This window comes from Pyrgilauda ruficollis, unplaced genomic scaffold, assembly GCF_017590135.1.
Source record: "Pyrgilauda ruficollis isolate IOZ18807 unplaced genomic scaffold, ASM1759013v1 scaffold2, whole genome shotgun sequence".
Lineage (NCBI taxonomy): Eukaryota > Metazoa > Chordata > Aves > Passeriformes > Passeridae > Pyrgilauda > Pyrgilauda ruficollis.
The window spans coordinates 22775874-22796475 of NW_024519206.1; the positions used below are offsets into that span (position 1 = coordinate 22775874).

Genomic DNA, 20602 nt, shown 5'->3' on the forward strand with positions numbered 1-20602 from the left:
CCAAAAGGACCGAAACGCTACTATTTTTCTGTAAGTGTCTGAGTGATAAACTTTCTGCCTCCATGCTCAGCTGCAAACCTTGATCTTGACTCTAATTTCCCTCAGGGAGCAAGTGTGGGATGCTGCTGGCCGCGAGTGTTCCAAATTGAAGAAACTCCATGTTAGAAAGCCACGTTTCTAACACATCTTTCCTGTTTGGCTTATTGCTTCCAGCATTTTCTAGAATGGCTCGTCTTCTCCCTAGTACTCCCAAAGCTCCCAGGTATACAATTCACTGCACTTGTTGGCTTTGTTTATGTATGAAAAATTTAAGCAGCACATGCAGAGAGGGAATCAGGTGTGAACCATTTTCTCTCACTTGTTATTTTGCTGTTAGAGGCTCTAATTTGAGAGGAAATATTTAAAAAAAAAAAAAAAAAAGACACCACCATCACACTTCCCTCTCTGCAGCACATTTTCCAAAGGCTCCTTTAAGCCTCATTCCTGCTCCCAGCTGGGTAGGGTTTTTATGAGCCCCAGGTGCCACGGGTTGAAGTGTCTCCTACCTTTTTCTCACAAGGACTGGTGTGGGGTAGGAGGGAATGTGATGTTCGTTGGCTTTTCTTCTTGGCTTTGTAAGGCAAACCCGCTTTGTCCGTGTGCTGTAAGCAGGTAGGGGCTCTTCATCAGCTCTTTCAGTAGGGCTGAGAAGTCTAGCAATTCGTTTTTCTGATTTCAAGGGCTCAAGTCCTTTGAAAAGTTTTGAGATAAGTGTTAAGTCATAATTCTTTTCCCTAAGCCTGTCTTGGATTTCTGCTTGATTCCTATGCTGCTTGTGCTCATTTTACGTTTTGTTTTTGTTCTGTGAAAGCTACATGTTTGTGTTTATTGTTTCAAAATGAGAACTGGGATTTTTCAAACCGTACTTTGAATAAAGAAGAAGGAACTTCATTAAAATGTCAAATCTGCGACTTGTGATTTAAAATATGCCAAATTATCAACTCTGCATGGTCCCCAGGTGGGATGAGTGCTCTGTGAAGCCATTATTTTGTGGCCTGTGCTGTCTCTACTCCCCTGGGATCTCAGGGATGGAGCTTGCTCTGTTAAGGTAAGTGTCAAGCTTTCTTTAAATTTTATTTTTAATCTTCTATTGTTACAAGAATAGTGAATTGACCTTCCCTTCTAAGTGTCCATTTGGTAGGCACTGCTCTTCTGCTGTTAAGATAATTGCAACACAAAGTACAGAGGTGAGCAATGAGTGCCTCCCATGGGGCAGTGTGAGCCAGAGGGGAGCAGGGTGGGCATCAGGCACAGAGCAGCTGCCTCCTTGCTCCCCTAGGCTGGGGTGAGCTCAGCAGCTGTGGTAGCTGCTCAGGCAGCATGTTGCTGGTACCACAGGGACTCCTGTGGCAAACGTGTGCTTGGCGTGTCTTCCTGGTTAGAAGAGATTTAAGGGATGCTGTCTAGGATGCATGTGGGTGTTGTGGTGCCCCTGAAACTGCTGAGAGGCTCCCTTCTCACCTGGAAGGCCAGGTGGAACAGCAGTTTCACAAATAGTTTAAACAGATGTTACTTTCAGAGGCTCTGCCTTGCCTTCTATATTCTTTCCTCTGAATTTGAGGTCTGGTGGTGGCAGGAAAGAGGAAACCCTTTATTTTAGGTGGAGATTTGTTTTTTCTTCTGGACTTTGGGTTGGAGTACTGTGAACAATGCATGTCTGATCCATCCCCAGCAATGTGACGGTTTTGGCTGTTTGGTGGAAAACCAGTTCAAATAGAGTACTTGGCTTCATTACTGGCACCATGGTAGTGTTGCTTAGCCAGGTGGTAACTCTTCCTGTTCCAGCAGGACTAGTTCAGCTCCTCAGAGCCAGCTAAAGGTCTTTAAAAGCTACTTGTCCTCCGTGTTACTGGCATATGCGCTGAGGAGGACATAAAGTGCTGAAAGGGCACGTGCATGAGACTGAACTTTCCCTGGAGACGGATTACAACAGATTTCCACCATTTCTGCACAAAGAAACTGCTTTTGTCCGTGGGTCAATGCTCAGGGTAGTGCTAAGGCAGGTTTTTCCCCACTGTTGGCTCTCTGTGGCTGTGGCACAACCCCATCCTATGTGGTCATGATGACAGAGGTGGGGAAAGTTGAGCAGAAGCTGTGGAGAGTTCCACGGGCAGAGCTGCAGCTGCTTGTGAAGAAAACCTTGCCAGTGGCTCATTTGTTATGTCTGCAAATGCAGCATCAACTTCTGCAGCCTTTTCCTCCAAAAACTGCAGGGCTTCTTGGGGAGCAGAAGCTGAGTTTGCCAGGGCCCCGTGCAAAAGCCCTGCAGCCCTGGCCACTGCAGCAGCTGCAGATGGAGCTGGGGACCTGCAAGCTGCAGTGGTGCTGCTGTGGTGGCAGTGAAGCTCCGTTGGTGTTCAGGCAGTGTTTGTGCTGCTCTGTCCAAGCTGCTGTAGCAAAGTGCTCTGGCTAATGAAGAAGACAGGGTTTTTATTATGGTGGGGTTTTTATTCCTTTCTTCCTGACCTTGAGCCCTCTAGGCACCTTATTAAAATATATCTGATAATAGCCTTCATATTTTGAAGATCCTACATATCTGCCAAGGCACTGAATTATTTACTGCTGCTGTTGCTATCCAAAAAAACCCAGAAGTCCCATATGTGTGAAATGTTTCTTAATTAGAGGAAGGTTTGGATCTGCAGGCTTTTGTAGGAGGTAACCCTTGGCTCCTCCAAACAACTTCGCTTTGAGGGAGGGAGAATGGAGGGAAGGGGAGGACACAACTGCTTGGGATGTTTCTGCAGCTGCTCTTCCCTGGAAAAACGAGTTAGTAAGACCATTAAAATAATGTTCCACCTCCTACTAACCTGGTCTGTACTCTTGATCCCTGGGGTGGTTTGTCTATCCTCAAGCAGTCCAGGTAACAGTGCTGTGCTGCTATGGTTGTTTTAATTTTATTTTCAACTGAGCTGAAGTTATTTTTTCTCCCTCCCACATTGCCAGGAGAGGGATGACATTGGCAGCTTCTGCAAGCATTGCTAGGTTCCTAATGGAGAAGTTCTGCTGCTTTTATATCCTGCAGCTGTTTCCTTGCACAGCTTTTTCACTGCCTTGCGTGGCAGTGGTGGGTGCAGTGTGCCCTTACCCCCACGCTGGCCCTAAGGCAGGTGCAGGGCTGTGGAATTTCTTACCCTCCAGATTTCCCAGCTCTGTGACGTGGGTTAAAGGAGGCTAAATCCCACTCTTGTTCCTTGGGCATGAGCCTCCAGGGAGCACAGCTGAGATCAGCACTGGGGATTCTTGTGTCCCACTGTTGCTGTCCTGCCTGGGTCTGGTCCCCAGGAGGTGAAGAAGACTCTCGGTGGTTGTCCCTCTCCTCCCCTTGGCTTCTCTGCCACCTTCAAGTGACTTTTGTCCATGGGGTCTTTCCATGGAGGTTTGATGCTGATGTGCTTGCTGGGAAATGGCATCTGTCTATCCATCCATCCATCCCTGGGTGCCTGTCAGCTCTCCTCCCTCCACCTGCGTGCTTGGAGCACCAGCTGCAGAGAGAAATCTCTGTGCTTCAGTGCTTTCTAGTTCTGCTGTCAATCATGGAGGAGTGGTGCAGAAAATAATATAAATTCTGAAACGTTTAAAAAATCCACTTATCTTGCTCTCAGTGCCTGTGTGGATACATGCATACACAGACTGTCTCCTGATACCTGGGAGCTTGGTGGCCTTTATTTGCTGAGGTCATGAAGAACACAGGTATTCTCTGAGTAGCACCATGTGGTACCAATTTAAGATTTAGAGACAATGCTCATATCTGGGTTTGGATGTTTATAGATGTCTGAATGGAAGGGGACCCCAGGGAGTTGAATTCTGTGATTGCAGCAGAGCCAAGGCTCCCTGCATTAGCTTGACACAGCCCAGCATTGTGTTGGTACAGTCCATTTAAAACACAAGGCTGAGGTCTGATTCAGCACTGATGACTATGTTGTGTGAGAAATGGGCCAGGACCTAAAATCCTGGAGTTTCAGAGTCACTTTTTTCCCCAGGGGAAAACTGAATCTAAGCATTTGGGAGTGATAAAGCCTTGGCTGCAGATGAAGCCGGGCTGCCACCTGCCAAAGGACAAACTGCTGCCTCAGGGCTCAGGCAAATGGCAAGGAAACCATGACAGAGAGCAAAAAAATCCCCATGACTGTCAGGCTGGAGAGCTGATAACATTGCATGCAACATGAATCAAAAAGGAGGGGAATTGCTAATTTATAGTCTCTTGGCAAGCACTCAATTTTTTTTTTTAAATTTTTTTTTTCCAGGACATTTTTACTTTGACGGGATATGATGTAGAGAGGTGGTGGGGTGAGGCTCAAAGGTCCCTGTCTGACCTGCTTTGGTGCCAGCAAAAGCACTGATATGTGGTTGTAGAGGGTGCAGGGAGCGGTCTGAATGTGCTGGGGTGCAGGAAGGTGGGAGACCTGCTGTACCCACAGCCTGCTTGGGATCAAGCCAAGGGCCCACAGGACATTCCATTAATTCTTCACCTCAGGGCTCAGGCAAATGGCAAGGAAACCATGACAGAGAGCAAAAAAATCCCCATGACTGTCAGGCTGGAGAGCTGATAACATTGCATGCAACATGAATCAAAAAGGAGGGGAATTGCTAATTTATAGTCTTTTGGCAAGCACTCAATTTTTTTTTTTTTATTTTTTTTTTCCAGGACATTTTTACTTTGACGGGATATGATGTAGAGAGGTGGTGGGGTGAGGCTCAAAGGTCCCTGTCTGACCTGCTTTGGTGCCAGCAAAAGCACTGATATGTGGTTGTAGAGGGTGCAGGGAGCGGTCTGAATGTGCTGGGGTGCAGGAAGGTGGGAGACCTGCTGTACCCACAGCCTGCTGGGATTAAGCCAAGGGCTCACAGGACATTCCATTAATTCTTCATGAGCACAGAAGCTGCTCTGGTGCTCCTGACACTGGCAGGGCCCTGCCTCACTGGGCTTCTGCCAGTGCCAGTCTGTGAATGTCCTCCTTTGAGTGGGGCAGCTATTTCTAGAAATAACCTCTTGGCTTTTCTGTATTTGAAGACAAAACTCAACAATCTGATTTTTAAAGAAATTCTGAAGTTGCTTTTTATCTGTCTCTTGCTTGTATTTCCTGGGGTGTTTTTGGGGTTTGTTTGTTTGTTTTAAGGTTCTGGTCTCTTTTATAAGCCAAAGATATCAAGAAAAGAGCTAGGTCTCTACAAATGAGCACGACACAGTATTTAAGCTCTTAATTCCTGTGATGAAACAGATATTTAAGTGGGTTTTTTTGGGTCAGACCTTTAAAGCAGGATCCTTTTCAAATATGCCTCATGTCTGACCTAACCAGACTCCTTTGCTCAGTTCCCTGAAGGTGGACATTCCCAGACTGGCACTGGCTGAGCTCCTGCCCAGCCAGACAGGAGCTCCTGGGGCTCCTCAAGCTTGTGGGGCATGATAAATGGATAAAATCCCTGTCTCCATCATCAGGAATTTTCTCTGGGAAATGGTCTTTGGCTGTTTTTCTTACCTGGGTTTGTCAGAGGAAGTTTTTTAGGGTAGGTCTGAGAAACTGGTGCTGGTGCCAGTGAAGCTTGTGGTGGTCTGTGTCCCTACAATGGCTCTTGTGGTGTCTAGAGCCTGTTTGTAGGTGAGAAGTTTCTTTAGCTTGGATGTGCAGCTGAAAACCCTCCTCAGCACCCTGAAAGAAACTACAAATCCATCCCCAGAGCTCTGGTTTGTTAGCTGGTATGAGAAAACCCTCTCCCCTGTCCATGAGCAGAGAAAGATTCCAAAAAAGAGCAGAGGTGGGTGGCACACAAGACCTTTGCAGCTCACATTTTCAAGCAAGGTGGCAATTCTGTTTCTGTGGATGTTCAGAATGTGTGATAAATAGCTTTGTCATAGTGCAGGGTTAGCTGCAGGAGAAGAGGATGAAAGCTCAAGATGATCTTGACTGTTGTTTAGAATACGTGAGGTTATGGGGAAAAAAAGTGCTGTCAGTAGTGGTGGCATCCAGTGCTTGTTTCCCTTTCTCTCATTGGAAAGCGTCATATAAGCTACCTGAAAATACAAGTTCAGGTGTTTCAAGGTTCCCTTTTGAAAAGAATTTACTGTTCTGCAACAAAAAGCTGATTTTACTGCTTTGGAGAAGCCAAGGCGCCTTGGTGCCAAATACAAAATCAGTGTATTCTTTGCACTCTTTTCTGGGTTTATGAGCAAACCTGCTTAATGGTGTCTATTGTTTTCTGTTTATTGAGAGTACAGAAAGCAGCTTGTCTTGTGTATAGCTGAGCACATTATGATAGAAATGTCTGAATTACGTTTTCAACCCTAAAAGAGCGGAATACACATTCTTATGCCCTTCACAGCTCATGTTTAGCCATGTGTTTTGCAAAATTTCCCTTTAAAATTCTTCTATTTTGCTGAAGTTCCTGTTCATTAGTAACACTGAGCAGATGCGCTGCCTGGCCATGCAAACTAAAAACTGGTGCCCATGAGAGCTGCCTGTTTAAAAACAAATCTCTGATTTGAATAATTAAATAATTAAGCTTAGATATTTCCTTGGTTTTTTTGGTTTTTTTTTTTTTTTTTTTTCCCCCTGAAACCTCTTGGCTGCAGCATTTGAGCTAGTGGCAATACAAGATGTGAAAAATTTGCAATGTAGAGGGCTCTTCCAGTCATCTATGAATGCAAGCTGAGAGCTGTGAGAGGTGTTACTAGGAGGTTTTTTTTTTTTGTTTGGTTTTTTTTTTTTTTTTCCTCTTTTCTTTCCCCTTGAAGTTAGACTGAGCCCTGGAGGAAGATTGGGACGGATACAGTCTTTCAACAAATGTTAGGGGGTTGGAAATCAATGCTCAGGCAAGGGATTTTTGCTGTTTCTAGCAACAGAATAATAGGAATGAAACCAAACACTACTGAATATTCCAGTGAGTTTGTGGAGTTTAATCTTCGGTTGCGTGTGAATAACTGGTAAATGGATTCAAAACTCCAAGAGATAAATAATCATTTCGGTCAATATGAGGACTGAGGGTTGGCATTTTAACACCTTTCAGGGCTCTCGTGCTCTGACAGAGGACCCCACTGTGGGTTGGATTCAGCGAAGAGAGTTGCCACCAGTCTGCAGGAATTCTGTGGCTGATAATATCACCCCTGTATCCTGGAGTCTCTGAGCCTGCAACAGACATTGATCAGTGGGTGAACCTATTGTATTATAATTAGAGATAAACAAGCCTTGAAGGAGTAATTAGCTAATGGGCAGTTGTGTGCTCCAGAGATGACGGTGCTTTGGAATGCTCCATATTGTTGCTGGTCTGATTCAGGGGCCTGATTCAGAGAGTATCCAAATCTTGTAATAGTTACTAATCTGGTCTAAGTCTGCCTCTGCTTCTCTGGTTTTCAAAACCTGTCTGGAGTTCTTTATGGCTTCTTCATAATGCTTCTTGTTGCCTTTATGTGTGTGCAGGCATGTATGCACACGCATGCTTGCAGCCTCTTTCAGTTTGCTAGCAGAGGTGAGTGAGATCTGGAGCCACATTCTCCCCTTTCCAAACTGTGTTTCAGTGTGAGCTGAGGAGTGAAGAGGAGGAGAATGCTCTTCCTTGGTATGCAACCAGTCCCTAAGATACCAGAGTCTGCAGGGCAGACAGGCTGTGCCGAAATCAGGGCACTGCGCTGTTCCTGTGACATCCTTCTGGGTTGGCAGGCTGGGAACACCTTCCCCCAGCACTTTCTGACCGATATGGATGCCTCCAAGCCTGGAAAAGGCCTTCTCTTGTCTGACTTTTTTCAAGTTCAGTGAATGGGTATCTCTGCAGAGAGCTCACCACAGCCATGTTGCATCAGCAACCCTCACGGTAAAGAGGCAAGACAAGACCTTATCTTTGGGACCCAGATCAGAGAAATGTCCTTCCAAGCTCAGGAAAGAAATCCAATGAGCAGCTTCTCGTGTGGAGGCTCCATGGGAGAATGCCCAGCCCCGACCACAGCAGTGTCCTGGGAGCAGCCAAACTGACTTTGAGCTCTGCACCAGGAACAGCTGTTTCTAGAAACAATCCATTGACTTTTCTGTATTTGAAAGCAAAATGCAATTATTTAATTTTTGAAGGAATTATGAAGTCTCCTTTTATTTATCTCTTGCTCGCATCTCCTGGAACTACTTCTCTACTGTTCTTAAATGGCAACAGGAATTTCTAAATCAGAAACTAGGCCAAGGCACTGTTAGTCTCTCAGTTGTGCTGGGTGGTGTTGCTAGACTAGGAATCATGTCCAGGGATTGAAATAATGGTGCAAGCTGCTGTCAACAGACTGTGAAAAGAGGAGTGGAGTGGGAACCTAGAGAAAGTGGTGGTGAGATTGAAAGATGAAAGTTTGGAGGAGGTAGACTATAGGAAAACTATGACAAGGGACAAAATGCAGCTGACAAAGTTCCCTCTGGTAGGAATCTTCTACTCCTAGTAGCAGCTGCCTTGTGGCTGAGCAGGGACACTGAATTTTTTATAAGAATACTAAATTCTTCAGGCAGAGGAAAAATCCCACAACAAACCTCTGTTTAAATGACAGGTAAAGTCACACCACTTTTATTAATTAAAGAAGCCTTTGGAAGTGCTGGCAAGCACTTGCTCCACAGCAAGTTAGTGGCCACAGGGCTGCTGCATCCTGTGTGAAGCATTTCAGCAATGTCACAGCTGATTTTTGTTCTGACTGCCTTGCATTTCCCTTGGGATCAAAATCAGCACAGCCTTTGGGGGTTACAACTCAGAAGTACTACTAAGTGTCTAAACAAATCTGTATTAGAGAGTGCTGGATGGATACAGAGCACCACGAGTGGATGTCCAGCATGCAGGAATCATTTCCTACCAAAACTACAACAGTTCATGCAGCACAGGAAGAGCTTTGCTGAGGTCATCGAGCAGCCTGTGGGTACCATGGCTGCCCTCTCCCTCTTCCAGGGACTGGTCCCAGGGGCTGCCCCCATGGCCTGGGCTGGCCAGGGTAGGGTGCCCGAATGCCCAGTGTCCGTGGCTGTGTCACAAACACTTGTGATGGAGGGATGAATGCTGCTCCCCTTCCACTGGACATGGGGCTGCCAGCCAGGACTTCTCCTCTGCCTGGTTTCCTGGCAGGGCTGGATCCATTCAGAGACTCTATCTTCTTGTCTAGAGCAAAGATTATGAATGTTATTTTCTTTGTAGCAAGTGTTGCCTTTCGTCCTCTCCCTAGTGGCTGCTGCTTCTTCTCTGTGCAATAACCAGAGTGTCTGGGGATTTGTTTTTGAGCATCTGAGTGAAAGAACCCAGGAATAAGAATGTTCCCCCCACAACTCAACAGCCAGTACTGTCTTTGCTGCCCAGCCCCTCTTTCCAGGTTCTTACGGATGCATTGATAAGACATGATAATCCTACCAGCCATAGTGGTACACATCTAGGCATGGGGTGGTGGTGGGCAATTCCTGATTTTAGTCTTTATTTTCAGAGCACTCAAAACACTGCCAGCATTATTTCTATTTAAATGAATGCCTTGAGTCTGCTTTGGAGGGGATCTGTACTAGGTTGCTCTGAACCTCCCAGTTTGTCTCAGCTCAACAAATTTAAGGGGGCTATGGTGGCACCTGTACCAGGATAAAATCAAAATATTTCAGGTGATTTTCACAAGTGATAGCTGGAGGCTCTGACAGTCAGGAAGTGGCTGGTTGAGATTGAGCCTGGAGGATCCATTTTCTTTGAAAATAACTCAATCCTGGTAATAATGCCTCCTCCTGGTTCTTTCTGCCCATGGAACCCAACAGCAGATCTTAGAGCATGTATTTATTTACCCTAAGACTTAAACCAATCCTGTGAAAAGTTTCTGCCTAATTCACAATGAATTTTCCAATGAAAAGCTCAACTCGGGAAGAAAAAGTCTGACTCAACTCACCAGCCCTGAAACAACACTGAGTTTAAACACTGTTCCCAGAATAAATTGCTGGTTTCATGACCAGCATGGTTAAGAGTTGAGATGTGAATCATAATTCTGGGTTACATTTCCCACTGTGACAAGCCTGTGTGAGATATCATCCAGTCTAAAAATGTGCCCTTCCTGAGTGTCCATTGGCAGGTGGACTTCTGCAATAGGACAAAATCTGTGCTAATTATACTTATCCAATCCCTTACTAAGGTGTGTCCCTCCAGTTGCTCAATCCTACCAGTCACTTTGGTAGCCAAATGAGCCCCTTCAGAAGTGTTAAGGGGAGGTTGAATTAATTTTTACCTTCTGCTTGTTTGGAGGGGCTTTCAGTCTTCGTACTTGGTGTAAGTAAATCCTCCAGATCTTCCAGCATTGGGTTGCTACTGGCTTTGTTGTTTCTCTTGTTTTTCTCCTCTTCTCGTTGCTGCATCAATAAAAAAAGCATTGGGTTTAGTAAAAAACTGCAGGTATAATCTGCAGGGAAATGGTGGCCTTGTATCATGTTTGCCTGGCTAAGTGTTTGTTGGTATGAATGAACCTCTTTGCCAAGTTCAAGGTGCTGAATCCTGGTCCAGTGGTCAGGTGTTTCCAGGAAAGAAAGTACATCCCAGGCAGGACTGGAAAACAGTGGCTCTGTTTCTGTTAGGGCAAAGCACTTGCTGATAACATGCTTTATGTCTGTGTGTGTTCATTAGGCTGTCTCTGTGTTCCTACAGCTACCAATCTGCCCTCTCTGATGTATTGGTTAGTTTTAAATGTGAGCCTCTTGTGAGAGAGGGCATCAGGGATAAATGCCAGAGGAAGAGGGTACAGCAGTACAGGGGTGGGCTGTAGGGCTGGCTTTGGCTTTACTTGCATACATTTAGGGTTGCAAAAGGGCTTTCTTCTGGATAGTAGAGGAATCTGTACTTTTGGACAAGGCTGAGTCCTGCTTTGTGATCCCTTTAGACCTGATCCCAGCCAGGTTGTGCAGCGTGAAATAGAGTGCCCCAAAATGTGAGTGTGCTGTAGCACAGGTTCACCTCCTGCAGTACTTGAGGGTGCCCTTTGCACCAAGACACTTCCTTTAAGCCAAGTGATTAATTCTGTATTTGAGAGTTTGAATGTAATTTATGGAGTCCCATTTCTCAGTGCTCACATCCTCACTTTTAATGTTGCACCAGTCTTTGCTTCATGTGATGTTTTGCTTTATGTGGCACCGCTTCCTTGGCTTGGATCCTGTCCTGTGCCAGTGAAATGGCTGTGGTTTCTGTGGGTTTATCATTGTTCCTGGGAAATCTCAGACACCAAAGCATTGTCTGAACTTTGAGGTAACTTACTCTTGTAGATGTAAACCACAGTTTATGGGGAAGCCGACTGTAGTTCTGATATAAGAAATAGCAGGCTATTATGGGATGTGATCACTCTGCACAGCTAGACATTAGATGCCATCAGAGTGGACTGAAGAAGCATAAAATAGGTCATCTTCTTGTGTCACCAAAGTGAAGAGTGATTTAAAGCATATGCTACGTATCAAAATTTAAGTGCATGATATTTCAAAGGTGGTTTTGCCAGATCAGTACCTACCATTTGCATTTTCTTCTTCAGCTCTGTGTTGGCACGCTGATATGCTTTAGAAACAGCATTCAGGTAATAGATGGTGAGGCTAGAAAAGAAAACATGTTGCTGTAGTGATAGGATCAGGGGAAAGAATGTTTCACAAGGAAGGAACATGCAATTTTTTGCCTACCTTCTGATTCCTAATTTTCCCACCAGCTGTCTCCAAACTTTTAGAAGCTCAAGGTTTAGGAAAAAAATGGGCTGCCTGTGGCATGGTTAGCCAAGACAGGCTGAGCCCATCTAAAGCTCAGTTCTCCTCAAACAGAAGAAAAATGACCAGCCTGCCCTCATGCCTCCACCTTGGCTGGCCAGGGGCTCTCTCTGCTTCCTTTGCACCAACCTTGGGGAAGCCAGGCACCAGCCTTGAGATGGAACTGCCACCAGGTAACACAGGGACCTTAGGAAAAACTGGGAAACCAGGGAAATAGTGGTGGAATAGGGCCTTGACACCTCTCCTGAAAAGCAGTGCTCAAGGAACAGTCCCCTTCCCGCCTTTTCCAGGACCATCCTCTATCCCTGGATGGGGCCCTTGAGGGCAAGCAGAAGCCAGGTTGGAACAGAGCCACGGGCTTTTGTTTTGATCCTCTCTTCTCCAAAATGGGCATGCCAAAGCCAGGGGAATACTGAGCCAAGCTGGAGGGAACTGAGAGGCAAGTGGGGATGGGAGAGGGCATGCTGGCTGCCAGCCTCTAGCACACAGGGAGGCTGTGCTTTAAAACATGCCCAGGCATCTGGGTCTGTCTTGCCACCTCTGACACTCACCAGCCAGTAATATTTTGGTAGTAAAACAAAGTCCCCTCCTGCTTTTGTGGAGTGTCTTTGTTTTTCTAAGTTATAACCATCATCTGGTCAGTGGCTCCAAGCCATTTTCAGGAAAGTACGAGCTGTTCAGTTCACTGCTATAGTTGTTTGGGGTTTTTTTTTTAAATAAAGTATAAAATTCTCTTATAGAAGGAAAACCAAGATAGGGAAAGAAAAATGGTTTCCTCACAGCTCATAACTTGTGTGTGTTGCTGCAGCCCAGGTTCATCATCCTCAAACTAGACTCAAGGATTTCATAAACTGAGTGCCCAACCCTAAGCCCAGCAAGGCACCATGTACTGGCATGTGGGTTTCCAGGTGGAAGATCAGAAAGTGGTGCTTAGGATTTCTTGAGGCTTTTTACAGGGGTCTGTTTAGACAAAACACATTTGCTTCCTTTTGCCTAACATTAACCCAAAACTCAGTCTTGGTGATCTGGGCTCTCTGTCCTGCAAATCCTCTTGGAAATTGTTTTTTCTTTTCATTCTTCTGTAAAGGTGTGATAGTTTTATTTCTTCTATGTTCAAGCTCATTGTCTAGAAAATACTACTTTGTAATCAGGGCTGTGAATAAGAATGGTGTTGATAACACACTGATATTTTCATTTTGCTAATTCTTGTTTATGCTAAGTTGAGCAAAGACCTTTGTTTTTGTCTCCAGCTCTGTCAGTGAGGAGGTACACAAAAGAAATTGGGAGGGACAGGTGACCTGAACTGACCAAAGGGATATTCCACACCATAGAATGTCATGCCTGGTGTATAAGTAGGGGGGGTTACCTTTAACAGAGAACAATCAGGTTTTGGGAAGAGGGGTCTGGGATCAGTCAATGAATGGTGAGTGACTGTATTGTGTGTCACTTATTTTTCCCTTTTTATTATTATTATCTTTTACCATTGTTACTATATTTTACTTTGCTTTTGATTATTGAATTGCTCTTATCTCAATCTACAAGTTTTTCTTTGATTCTCCTCCTCATTCCACCAGGATTGGAGAGAGAGAAGAGGTTGAGCAAGTCGCTAGGTAGTGCCTAATTTCCATGTGGGTTTAAACCATGACACCCTGGCACCCCTCTTCTCTGATGTATTGCTTCCCCAGTTCTGGGGAGAGTGTGGGTCACTGTCCTTTTCTGGCTTGCAGAGGAATTTTAATATTTCCCCCTTCTTGATACAGTAAAATGCTTCTATCTTCTGCCAGGAAGCTCTGCAGGCCACAGCTTGAAATTCTACTCTCAGCCTGAGTGGGAGTAGGTTGTGTGCCTGTGGGCACAATATCTTCCATTCTTCTTTCTCTGTATTTCCTATTTCCCTTGTTCTTGGGCAGCTAAAAGCAGGACAGTAAGCTTGACACCCATGTCACTCACTGGACCACATCATTGTTTGGAACCAGGAGCTAAGAACTGAAATAAATAGAAGATGCCTTTTGGATTGCACCTGTATAAAAGAGAAGGGGTTGTCATGACTAGAGAAAATTGCTTAATTCAGTCCATAGTAAGTGGAAAACACTTTTTTTGAGAGACTGCAATCAAAATCAACAGACCGTCCATTTACAATCCACCTGTTGTTCTTTGTAGAGGCTATTTTTAGTAAGGCTGGATTGCAGGTTGCCTTGCCTGCTGCTTTGAGAGCTTCTGGCTCCATGCTTATCAGGACTAAATGAAGCTTTTGCTTTTCCCTGGTTTCAGTCTCTTGGAAAACTGGATGGGGTCCATCACACGGACTAGCTCCAGCTTAACCCCGTCTGCCTGTCAGCACCACAGCAGAAGTTGAAGATTTTCAGAGACAAGGCAGGAAACTGGGAACTTGACTGAAAAGGAGGAGAGAAAAGGGCCAAAGCCTTTAGAAACAACCTTGTTTGTTCACTATGGTTTTGTCTGGGATTATCACAGACAAAGTGAGCATGTAGATAACAAGCAGTGCCTCTGCAAGGAACCCGATGATCTCAGGGCATGTGAGAGCTACTGCCAAGGGGCCGTAGGTCTGACTGCTCCAGGCACCATGGGGGAAGCCAGTTCTTTAGGGCTGTGAGCCTCTTGGGAGCTGAACAGCTGGAAATCACAAGTATGTAATACATACAGGCAGTCTATCTGGGTGGAAGGTGAGGATGTTTTAGGTAAAATGGACATAAGGTATCTCTCAGTTATCAGAGGGGAGTCAGGGCAGGGACAAAACTGTGCCTCAATGAGAGTTGGACTGATGGTAAAGCTGGGGTGTGGGAATAACCAGCACTGGGAAGGTGTGATAAAAGCTGTCTCTTCAACAAATAAACAGAATTTATGCTATTACTTTTCCCAGCTGTCAGTGGAGGAAAGGGCAGGAGATTGTCACTGGAAAAAAACCCCATTATTTTCAAAGGTATTAATCTCTCCCATCAGCTTTTTTGAGGGTTGCATCAAAGCCTCAGAAACCAGGCCTGCAGCCCTTTCATTAAGGTGGCCCATTTGGGGTGTTCTGCAGTCTTCATTTTGTGTTTGCAATAGCATCTGTCACTGTTGTGAAGCCCACAGAGTTTCTAATTCAGTAATATGCTTGGCTATGCTAGGGATGTGGTGTGAGACTTCTTGTCTCCTGCACAGACCTGATCTGGACTGTACAGGTCAGCCTGTGCAACTTACAGTACCTGATCATCCTTTTCATGTTAAAATGAGCAAGTAGTTTGAGGGAGGTAGAAGGGTGACATGCCATTTTCAGTTTAATTAGGATTTTTCTCAGGTTGTTTGTATAAGAAACTTTGTATGGAACTTGTATTTGATATAATTTAATGGCATTACCTTCAGTGTAGCTATGCAGGATGAAACACCGCAGTGCCCAAGGGCAGCTGTGCTGGACCAGCCCAGAGGCTCATCTCCAATGTGTGTGGATGCCCCAGAAAGAGTCAGAACAGCAATCTCTGTATGTAATAGGCTCCCCAGCTCTCTCCCCAGCTCCCATTGATTAGTCTGAAGTGCTCAGAACTGCCTACAGAATTTGGCCACAGCCCTCCTGCTCATTTTGATAGCTTTGTAAATCCTCAAGAATGGTGCAAAAAATATATTCTCAAATAAAAGGAGAACTAATCCTACTACTGCTGAAGGTGCTGGGGATTTAAGTTTGATTTCAAAGCTGAAATGATCAAACGGCACTAAAACAAATACCAGATGTATTATTTGGAAAATGAAAATTTAAAACCCCCCAAACCCAAACAAAGCTCACAACTCTTCATATTTTTGGAACATGAAATTTTTGAATGCCCTGTCTTGGCTGTGCTCTAAATACCACCAGCTGTGACAGAAATTGCTTCTCCAAAAGGCACCAGGCTGAGAATGTCCATTTATTTCCTGCTGGCTACAGAAAATTTTTTATATGGAAGCTGTGACAGCTTAGATATCTACAAGGCCTCTGTCAGCAATGTATCTCATCCACAAAATTGTGTTTAATTGGGTCAGGTAATTAAGTTTTGGGAAATTGGGTTAGGCAAAGGTAAGGGGGTAGGGAGCATGTGTCTGCTCTAATCCATGCTATCTCAGCAGAACCTGTATTTAGACCTGACTAATATACCAGAATTTTTTTTTCCAACCTTCTCCCCCAAGCCAGGCATGACATATTGCAAGGACAACTTACACCATGAGCAGAATTGCAGGTATGATCAGTCCTGGATTTGCCACATAGCTGAAGATCTTGGCAACAAAAAGTGGAAAATCGAGCTCGATGGTCTCTTGAATGACGTCATACATCCTTTTCTTTCCACTGGGAAGACAAACAGCCAGTTAAGGAGTGTAGATATCTTCTGGAGGAACAAAGTGCCCATAGTCTCATGGTGCTAAGCAGCATGTTTCACCTCTCTTTCAATGAGCATCAGCTTGCTAAAGGCTACAAAGGAGTTTAAAAAGCCTTTATTTGAAATTACCTATTGGTTCATTCATTCCCTCACTCTGTCCCCTCATTGACTATACAATTAATCTTTGCTAGGCCAACTTGCTCCTGGAGTCAATACGTTTATTTCCACGCTTGACTCCTTTATGAGTCCTGACTATTTACCCCTCTGAAAGAGATAAAACCCTGCAGACTGCAGTAACCATATATTTCTGATGAATATCTTGTCAAGTATGGCCTTTTCATGGTGGAGATGACTTTCCATATGCAAATTCCAGCTTTCTGAAATAATGAGCCAACTTGAAGAGCAGCTAAGTAATGACAAAAATAGCAAGCTGTGATTATTGCTTAATAGGAGACTCAGTGAAAGAGTAATTTCAAACGGGATTGATAAAGCAGATGAGAGTATTCTGTATGAAAGAAGAACAAATCTGTAAAGGGCTGGATTATGTAACTGACCTTCTTCTCTCCCCAGCATCTTTGGGTATGGGAACTCAACTCTATCAGGGCTATTCCTCCCATTTAGGCTTGGTGCCTCTTGGGAGCTTGCAGGATTCCCATCAGGAGGGTGTTGGGCCCTGTCTTGATGATGAGAGTCAATAAAGAAAACTTGGATAAACAGTATCCCAACCTCCTCAACTGCCAGGAGCTCAGGAGAGCTGAGCTTTCAGTTGAGCTGCCAAGGGTCTGAATCAGGCTGAGTGGCTTTTGAAGGGTTGATTGGGAATTGAAATAGCTCTTTCACATTGCAGATTAGTCATCTCCAAATGATAGTGTGCGTGCAACAAGTTACTTGTCAGATCTTCTGACATTACTCGTTGACACCTGTCCTTGTTAGAGAACTGAGGGTATTTTGGTCTCTTGCCTTTCCCCTGAGTTTTTTAGCTTTCTGATGTCATTCTCCGTCAGCAAGCACACAACCTAAAACATCTACAAGAACAATTTGTTCCAAGCTGGCTCCTTGCTGAGTCAGATTCATCAGGCCCAGGAAATGGCGTTATTCAATCAAATTAGACATTATTGGCATGTTAATCCAGTCCACTGAATGCTTTGTGTAGTGCTGATTCTGTCCTAATTAAAAAAAAAAGAGCCCCACAACATTTTAAAAAAACCCGAACACCAAAGAAGAAGGAAAAAAAAAAAAGGCAGCAATTTTACAGGCTCACCCCTATCCATTTCCTGCTATTTGCCAGCTAAAGTCAACACATAAAATACATCCTTTGGACTCATTTTTTTTCCCCAGTATTCCAAAGAGCCTTTATAGTACTCCAGTTGGGTGGGTTTTTTTGGTTTTTTGTTTTTGGTTTATTTTGTTGTTGTTGGGTTTTTTTTTGTTTGTTTGTGTTTTTTGTTTTTTTGGTTTTTTTTTTTTGTTTTTGGTTGGTTTTGGTTTTTTTTTTTTTTTTTTTGTTTTTGGTTTTTTTTTTTTTTTTTTGTTTTGTTTTGTTTTGTTTTTTATTTTTTTTTCTGGAGGCTACACCTTGCTGTCCCACCCCTGCTGTTTTCTGATGCTTTCATCAGTGTATGTTGGGAAAACACTGGGAATCATGTAGCAGAGGACAGAAGCAGACAGGAGCAGGTACAGTGCTCCCAGCTGACTGTTTACACCCCATAGCTGGACATGACCCTTTGCTTCACATTGCTAAGGATTTAAACAATTCACCATCTCTGGTATAGTCCAGTCCTTGTAACCTCATGAAATTATGAAAATTTTGCTTTCAAGACAAAATAAAAATTTTGTTCCCATGTAGTAGAGAACAAAAATATCCTTTTTGGTGTTTTGGTAGTACCTGAAAGGTCCACAGTCAAAGGAGGGAGGCAGGGACATAATGGTGTAAGCCACAGGCAGGAGGCTGAGGAAGAGGATCAGCAGCAGCAATCCCATGTAAAAATTGTTAGACTTGGATGCTTTGAAGACTCTTGCATGAGGGACATTGCTACTCATAACAGCCCAGCACTGAAAATACATGGAGGTTAATAAGCGCAGCACGTTTATACCCACGAGCCCTGGTGCGTAAAAGGATCCCATCCTGAAAAGGAAAGAGAAGGACAGGAGCTATTTTTTTGACAGACTGGAAGGTTTACTCTTTTCAAGAACAGAAAAGAGGTGTTTGTGTGGTGACAAGTCTGTTCACAAACAAAGGCTGAGCGGGCTGATACCCCTGTGCTCCTAGAGTGGAAGCCACGGGCACCCACAGGTTGTGGTGTGGTCCCCCTCACTGAGGACCAGCAAGGCCTCAGACTGCTCAGGGTTTGCAAAGAAAGTTTTTCACTTTGTGACAAAAATTTCTTGGAGCTGGCTTGGAAAATGTTAGGTGAATTGGAAATTGTTAGGTGAATGTTAGGTAACCAGGGGAGAGAGACATGCTTTTATAGTTAAGCGCAGAAAGCCAATCAGTTAGAAAAACAGAATCCAAAGGTTTATCTAGTTGGCTTGGACGCTTTCTAGCTCCACTAACAGGTTTTCTAAATAATGTGAAAAATAAAAAAAAAAAGGAAATATCTTACCAAATCATTCCCTGGTTGAAAACCAAACCCAAAACGTTGCCGCTAATGTCAAACTCTGCATAGGACGGCTATATGGGGAAAGAAAGGAAAGTGTGCTGTTGCTACAGGTACCTGCTATTGTTTTCTGCTGGGTGCAAGATGCTTATTTAAAGCTGGCAAGCAGGGCTTCCTGGGAGGGCTCCTGCTGCCTGCACACTGCTTGAACGAGCAGCAGTAGTGTGGGGAAAGCAGAACTGGAGCTACTGCTGCTTCTCTTCTCTCTTGGCTTCCTGAAAACTGGCAAGATATATGGAGGTGCTTAGAGCTGCTCTGTCTTTCTCTCTCCCTGCTAATATGACACCAGCTGTGAGCATGGCACAGGACCACGTTTAAACTCCAGCTGGTGGCTAGCTGTGGACTTACAGTTCAACCCTGGTAAAATATTGACTCTTGAAGCAGTGATAATTATGAGCTGGAAGGCAAATGCTGTGCTGGATTATGTCTGTGTCCCTGGATCCAAGCTGCTGCAGAACAGAAACACAGGGCAAAGGGAGAGAAATACAAGGGAATATATGACCTGATGGGTATTAGGTGACATTTTACTCTGTGCTAGCTGATGTATTGCTCCATATAAAGCAGTATTTTACCTATCTGATGTGTAATGCCACCATTAGGACCCCATCTGATGTGGGTGCTAATGGTGGCAGGTCCAGAACGGGCTGATCTGATCTACTGGCAGTATTTGTTGCTTTATAAATTATTATTTTGTTAGATTTGCCTATGATGAAGCTATTTCTTCTCTATATATCTACTTTTGTGTGCACAAAACTTAGGTGATTTTTGGCAGATGAAACTTTATGTAAAGATTTTCATGTTATGTTTTCTTGAAAAAAACCTATATTTTTTTAACTGCAATGCAGAAAACAAAATTCTAAGAAATGGTAAGTGATGCTCTTATATCTTTGGAACATCCTATGTAGTATGTCTGGTTTTTATGCTATTTGCATTTACTTAATACTGTCAGCAGTTCATAAAGTTGAAGATGTTTGTGCTTTATGATGAAAACTCAAGGGGAGTCTAGTCAGAGTCTTGCTTTGCTGACTGCTCATAGCTTTGGGGAGGGATGCCTGTAAACACTGTTTTCTTTTTTTTTTTCTTTTTTTTTTTTTAATTCTGGTCCATTTCAATTTTAAATCTTTAGCTAGAAGTTAATATTGGCTTCTTTTTATGCATGAAAATAAAGACAACTTTCAGCATCTGCTGTCCTCTGCCTTGAGTATTCCTAGATGAGAAGGCTGGGTTAAAGAAGAAGATTATACATTATCTGGATTAGAAAAACACATACAAAATTGTGCTGGTGTCCCTGGCTAGGTTGGGCTAGTTGGCTGTCAGCAAACCATCTTTGCACAAGCAATGGAAGTAATTTCATGCTGCTTAGCTGCTGGGGGAACCTTCCTATGCCACCCTGGGAAACATCCTCTACCTCCCTCAGAAGAAACAAAGAGCTCCACAAGCAGCAAAATGCCTGTTGTGCCCTGCCTGCTCTTCCTTGACCAAAGCCCTCCTTTTTGCTCTTCTCCAAATGACTCCTGGGAACCCTCCCACTATGACAGCTGGGCAGTGGGTGCCCTGATCTGCTCATAATCTTGCAAGGTATTTTCCTCTCTGAATCCATCTGGTTTTGTTTCCTCTCATGTGAATCAATGGACTTCCCTCCATCCCTCCATTATTTTATTTTGTGTTTTGTGCAGCTCCAGTACTGACTGCTTTGGTAATACAGCCTTTATGAATACCAGAGTCCAGTGTTGTTGTGTGTTACACACACATGAGGGGGGAAGGAAATGCTCCTTGTTCCACTGCAGCAGAAGAAACAGCAGCTTCCAGGAGCAATCAGGAGACACTGCTGTGAGAACAGCAGGTTCCTGCCTGCAGGGTG

The 20602-nt window shown here is 44.2% G+C and overlaps 1 protein-coding gene across 1 annotated transcript in view; it reads right to left on the reverse strand.

The window, feature by feature from the left end:
* Nucleotides 1–8890: 8890 nt before the first annotated feature.
* The window catches only part of TMC2 (transmembrane channel like 2), a 32835-nt gene continuing 21123 nt past the window's right edge, over nucleotides 8891–20602 (reverse strand). The window contains exons 15-20 of the mRNA XM_041466505.1: nucleotides 18688–18755; nucleotides 17970–18209; nucleotides 15928–16053; nucleotides 11498–11576; nucleotides 10235–10355; nucleotides 8891–9144 (exon numbers count right to left, since the gene is read on the reverse strand). Coding sequence (XP_041322439.1) covers nucleotides 8891–9144; nucleotides 10235–10355; nucleotides 11498–11576; nucleotides 15928–16053; nucleotides 17970–18209; nucleotides 18688–18755 — 888 coding nt within the window. The remainder of the gene's footprint in view (nucleotides 9145–10234; nucleotides 10356–11497; nucleotides 11577–15927; nucleotides 16054–17969; nucleotides 18210–18687; nucleotides 18756–20602) is intronic.